The sequence below is a fragment of the Sinocyclocheilus rhinocerous genome, unplaced genomic scaffold (genome assembly GCF_001515625.1).
Source record: "Sinocyclocheilus rhinocerous isolate Xijiao unplaced genomic scaffold, SAMN03320098_v1.1 scaffold508, whole genome shotgun sequence".
In the NCBI taxonomy this organism is placed as follows: Eukaryota; Metazoa; Chordata; class Actinopteri; order Cypriniformes; family Cyprinidae; genus Sinocyclocheilus; species Sinocyclocheilus rhinocerous.
Window position 1 is genome coordinate 128,527 of NW_015650695.1, and position 1,154 is coordinate 129,680.

A 1,154-nucleotide genomic window follows, 5' to 3' on the forward strand; every position below is an offset into this window, starting at 1 on the left:
TATACAATATATATATATATATATATATATATATATATATATACATTATTTATATTTCTTCTTACCTGTTGGAAAGACACTGGGTACATTATCTGCATCCCCTGTCACCAGAGATGGTACAATCCAGGTGTAACCATAACCAGTGAGGCCGACAGAATGTGCCACCTCGAAAATGGTCATGGCTTCTTCTTTAGTGCAGTACAGTAGTATAACAGGACTTTGAAGCTTCTTCATCTGGTTCTGGATCTTTGAGTCGCCATCATCTACTGACATGTCCAACAGCAGCACCTCTTCCAGCTCCCAGCCAACAAAACTGTTCTCCACGGTACTCCGGATCTGGATGAAGGCAAAACAGACAAAGAAAGATGAAAAAAGGCATGTCCTGTAACACCCTCCTGCTGCCTCCAGCTCTTTTTGCTTTTGTTCTTTAGATATAAAGAGAAGAGAGAGTTTAAAAAGAAAACTGACAAAAAGACAACGAGAGAGAGAGAGGGAAAGCTACATTTTTATATAAAGGAATAACCACTAATCATAAAAAGTGAAATTCCCATCATGCACCAATCTCTATGATTTGTAAAGAAACAGACCTAACCCACATTTCAAAATGCACAGAACTGCTCTGCTCTGTCTGAGGAGAAATTAAACTGCATTTCCTCATAACAAATTGTTCAAACATGAGTCCACAGAGATGCTTTCCATTATAATCTACTGCAGTCAGAACTAGAGGAAGATGAAATTATCGTACCCACAATTCTGATGATGCATATTTCTGTATCGCCAAATATTTCCAGCCAATTTGACAGACTTGCAAATTGCACTGACAGTATCATTACACACATGCAGTCAAGTGTAGTGTGAGCATCCGGTACCACAGGGGTAAATCTACAAAAATAACTGTGATTGTCCCTAGTACACTGATACTCTGACATTTCAATTCCACTGTACTGAAAGATCACTATATTTATATCTGAGATATTTTAGTTTTATTTATATACTATATAATAATATTAAAGGGGTCATATAATGCGATTTCAAGTTTTCCTTTCTCTTTGGAGTGTTACAAGCCATGAATAGATAAGATCCCTAAAGTTGCAAAGACTAAAGTCTCAAACCCAAAGAGATATTTTTTTTAAAAGTTAAGACTCGTCCAAGCC

At 36.8% G+C, this 1,154-nt stretch overlaps 1 protein-coding gene across 2 annotated transcripts in view; it reads right to left on the reverse strand.

Annotated features, from left to right (window-relative positions):
* LOC107712222 (glutamate receptor ionotropic, NMDA 2B-like) overlaps positions 1-1,154 on the reverse strand; it is a 102,604-nt gene that overhangs the window by 38,557 nt on the left and 62,893 nt on the right. For both annotated transcript variants that reach the window (XM_016517389.1, XM_016517388.1), the window contains exon 5: positions 66-336. In XM_016517389.1, the coding sequence (XP_016372875.1) occupies positions 66-336 (271 nt within the window). The remainder of the gene's footprint in view (positions 1-65; positions 337-1,154) is intronic.